We start from the raw sequence: 4,677 nt of genomic DNA on the forward strand, positions 1-4,677 counted from the left end.
CAATAAACCATACATTTATTGACAGCTCAGCAAGCTGATAATATACAAAGTCATTTGGCGTAGGCCCCGTCCGTAGTGCATAATCCGAGGGTATCGGATCTGCAATTCCTGCCTGAAGACGAAGGCAGGGGCGCAGCCGACCCCCCCGGGAGGTATGGACAGGACCATCCTGGTGGTGGTGGGGAGGATGGGGGTAATCGTCGCTTCAGTATCTGCGAACTCAAACATGTGTAAGTACCGAGCTTTTATACAATGAGCCTACGAATATGATTGGATAGAAGTGAAGGCAATAGGTGACATAGTAATTGAGTCTTCCCAGCAGAACTTATGCTAAAGCTTTCATTTCTTATTATTGTATTATGAGTGACTGATTCAGTCACAACTCAGCTCGGCATAGTCACTAGTGAAGGTTTGAGATGAATGGGAATGAAAACACTTATAGAGATGTCTTGACTTTGTTTAAAAAAAAAAAGAATAAGTGTTTCCTGAAACATTTATGTGGCCTCTATTGTAATTCTGACCTTTTCCTGGTTTCATTATGGTAACAGTTTCTTGGTCCCTCACTCTCATTTCACATTTGACCCATTTACTGCTTCATGTCCTGAATTGTGATTGAAGTTTGCAAACTCTAAAGCGTCTGGTCTGCTGTGATCTTCAGTGGTCTGCAGTGATTTACAGTGGTCTACAGTTTTCTACAGTGGTCTACAGGGGTCTATAGTGGTCTATCTATAGTGATCTACAGTGGTCTACAATTTCCTACAGTGGTCTATAGTGTTATACAGTGGTCTATAGTTTTCTACAGTGGTCTACAGTTTTCTATAGTGGTCTATAGTGATCTACAGTGGTCTATAGTGATCTACAGTGGTCTATAGTGATCTACAGTGGTCTATAGTGTTATACAGTGGTCTACAGTTTTCTACAGTGGTCTACAGTTTTCTATAGTGGTCTACAGTGGTCTATAGTGATCTACAGTGGTCTATAGTGTTATACAGTGGTCTACAGTTTTCTACAGTGGTCTACAGTTTTCTATAGTGGTCTATAGTGATCTACAGTGGTCTATAGTGATCTACAGTGGTCTATAGTGTTATACAGTGGTCTATAGTGATCTACAGTGGTCTATAGTGATCTACAGTGGTCTATAGTGATCTACAGTGGTCTATAGTGTTATACAGTGGTCTACAGTTTCCTACAGTGGTCTATAGTGTTATACAGTGGTCTATAGTGATCTACAGTGGTCTATAGTGATCTACAGTGGTCTATAGTGATCTACAGTGGTCTATAGTGTTATACAGTGGTCTATAGTGATCTACAGTGGTCTATAGTGATCTACAGTGGTCTATAGTGATCTACAGTGGTCTATAGTGTTATACAGTGGTCTACAGTTTCCTACAGTGGTCTATAGTGTTATACAGTGGTCTATAGTGATCTACAGTGGTCTATAGTGATCTACAGTGGTCTATAGTGTTATACAGTGGTCTACAGTTTTCTACAGTGGTCTACAGTTTTCTATAGTGGTCTATAGTGATCTACAGTGGTCTATAGTGATCTACAGTGGTCTATAGTGTTATACAGTGGTCTACAGTTTCCTACAGTGGTCTATAGTGTTATACAGTGGTCTATAGTGATCTACAGTGGTCTATAGTGATCTACAGTGGTCTATAGTGTTATACAGTGGTCTACAGTTTTCTACAGTGGTCTACAGTTTCCTACAGTGGTCTATAGTGTTATACAGTGGTCTATAGTGATCTACAGTGGTCTATAGTGATCTACAGTGGTCTATAGTGTTATACAGTGGTCTACAGTTTTCTACAGTGGTCTACAGTTTTCTATAGTGGTCTATAGTGATCTACAGTGGTCTATAGTGATCTACAGTGGTCTATAGTGTTATACAGTGGTCTACAGTTTCCTACAGTGGTCTATAGTGATCTACAGTGGTCTATAGTGATCTACAGTGGTCTATAGTGTTATACAGTGGTCTACAGTTTCCTACAGTGGTCTATAGTGTTATACAGTGGTCTATAGTGATCTACAGTGGTCTATAGTGATCTACAGTGGTCTATAGTGTTATATAGTGGTCTATAGTTTTCTACAGTGGTCTACAGTTTTCTATAGTGGTCTATAGTGATCTACAGTGGTCTATAGTGATCTACAGTGGTCTACAGTGGTCTATAATGGTCTATAGTGATCTATAGTGATCTACAGTGGTCTATAATGGTCTACAGTGATCTACAGTGGTCTATAGTGATCTACAGTGGTCTATAATGGTCTACAGTGATCTACAGTGGTCTATAGTGATCTACAGTGATCTACAGTGGTCTACAGTGGTCTATAATGGTCTATAGTGATCTATAGTGATCTACAGTGGTCTATAATGGTCTACAGTGATCTACAGTGGTCTATAGTGATCTACAGTGGTCTATAATGGTCTATAGTGATCTACAGTGGTCTACAGCATGTTTTAAAACAATCTCCAGCAGTCTTTAGTGGTCAGCAGTCTACAGTTGTACACAGTTAGTTTGTTCATCAGTCAGTGTTAGGTGGTGTGGTGGCTTGATTTCTCTCCTCCTCCTGTGGTTCAGAAGTGGCCGGTTCTATGTCTGTGGAGTTCGGAGCACTTTGTCTCTCTTCTGACGATGGAGGCGTCGATCTGTCGCTGGTGACTGTCCGTATGCGGTTTAGCGATCGTCTCAGCAGGGGGCGTACGGTGTTTCTGGAGCTCTTTGAGGCTTGACTGCTTTCCAGTGTTCTTCTGTTGACGTGCTCGAGAGACAAACGGCACAGGAGTGTCTGCCAGAACGCAGAGCGAAACTGGCGTGAGGAGAGGTTATACAGCAGCGGATTCAACACTGAGCTCAGATAGAAGAAGCTGTCGGCCACCAGGTGCAGCTTCACATAGTTTCTCAGGTAGCTTGCGGTCCACGATGACTTGGGCAACGCTGCTGTCATCAGCCTGCGGATCTGGTTTGGCATCCAGCACACGAACAGAACGCAAACGATCAGCACTAACAGATGCGTACACACACACAGACAGACATGGAGGAGAGGAAACAGAATAATGTGTGAGAAGAGAATCAACATGTCAGGATCCACTAGGGAGGTACAAAACAGATGTAGAATTATAAATAAAGTGGAGGCAAGGTTCCCTTGAGTTTGCAAAGATCTTTTCTCGAGGAATATTTTTGCTGTGTTTTTCAGTCCTACTCCAGAGCACTCGAAAATGTCTAATAATCACTCATTTTGTTAGGAAATAGCTATTAGGGCCTGATTTAAATGAAGAGCCCTTTGGGAGTGAAAGAGCCGTTCTTATTGCTGAACTGAACCAAATGATCTGCCTCACTAAAATGAGTCTGAATTCCTGTCACTATTCCCCAATTATCTCAGTGGACTTGATTGACAGAGAGAATGTGCTCAGTGGATGTTTGCGTAAGGTTAGGTCAGGTTAAAGATAAACCCTTTTCTTTTCTTTTTTTGTCTTGTAAATTAGACACTATCAGATGAGAACAACCTTTTTTGAATTGAGCTGAATAATGACACGTCTTTTTAGAGCTGCTTTACAGCTGAATTTGTATTTGCCTCATATTTGATGAAGTTTCCCAGCAAGCAATATAGCCGGCATTTCACCGTCTAGGTTAATACAGACCCGATATAGTCCGGCTATGAGTAACCCACTTCTAGCCAAAATAACCTTGAATTTGTTTGCATGTCGTTATTGCCAAAATAACTTGCGAGATGTATGATATTCCATTATGTAAGTGAAGTCAACAGTGATTACAAGTTGTTCATGTTACAACATGTTCTATGCGTAGCCTGTGCGTCTATTCTTGGGATATGGTTAGATGTCTATTAAATTTTCACTGAAATACCAAATTTTGCCTTGTTTTAGCCTAGATGTCAGGGCGTCTGGTTTGGATAGCTATTAGACGTCTTTTAAACGCAAAATTGCTTGCTGGGTTTCATCACTGATTCTGTTATTTTCCTGTTTATTACTGTGAAGCTGCTTTGAAACATGCTGTACTGTAGAAAGTGCTGTAGAAATAAAGCTTGTTTGACTTGTCTTATGGCCGAGACCTGAGAGGAGACAAACAATTAATGTATTAAAGGGGTGGTTGATTATGATTTCACTTTTCTAACTTTAGTTAGTGTGTAATGTTGCTGTTTGAGCATAAACAACATCTGCAAAGTTACAACACTCAAAGTTCAAAGCAAAGGGAGATATTTGCTTTTAAAGAAATCGCTTTTTAAGGACTACAACAAACGGCTGGTAGAGACTACACCACATTCCTCCCGGGTTAGTGACATCACAAACGCTACAATTTACATAAACCCCGCCCTCTGAACACGATTTATAGATTATCAAGACTATGCTAATCAATGACTAGAAGATAACTACACATCAGCTTCATAAATTCATCAACTAACCATTCAGAAATGTCCTGTTGCTTCTACATGTTGTCACTTCTTCTTGAGTCTCTCCATCATTGTCTGACTCCGCTTTGAACATAAAAGCCTAAAAGCTTTTGAAATTTTCAGTGCATGTGTGTGTGAGTGCAAGCTGTTGAAGCTCCGCCCCCTGTGCCGGGAGCAGCAGCTCATTTGCATTTAAAGGGACAGACACAAAAATGATGCGTTTTTGCTCACTCTCAAAAAGTGACAATTTTAACATGCTATATAAAAATA

At 40.7% G+C, this 4,677-nt stretch overlaps 1 protein-coding gene across 2 annotated transcripts in view; it reads right to left on the reverse strand.

Moving 5' to 3' along the window:
* gpr39 (G protein-coupled receptor 39) overlaps nt 1–4,677 on the reverse strand; it is a 5,814-nt gene continuing 1,137 nt past the window's right edge. Inside the window, exons 2-3 of one of the 2 annotated variants that reach the window (XR_013822331.1) lie at nt 2,011–3,002; nt 1–1,876 (exon numbers count right to left, since the gene is read on the reverse strand). Coding sequence is in view for 1 of the 2 variants with exons in the window: in XM_079881802.1 (XP_079737928.1) it covers nt 2,524–3,002 (479 nt within the window). In the remaining variant the exon portion in view is untranslated. Of the gene's footprint in view, nt 3,003–4,677 lie in introns of both variants that reach the window. The other variant, XM_079881802.1, reaches the window with a different exon arrangement.

Source organism: Squalius cephalus (genome assembly GCF_949319135.1).
Source record: "Squalius cephalus genome assembly, chromosome: 9".
Classification (NCBI taxonomy): Eukaryota; Metazoa; Chordata; class Actinopteri; order Cypriniformes; family Leuciscidae; genus Squalius; species Squalius cephalus.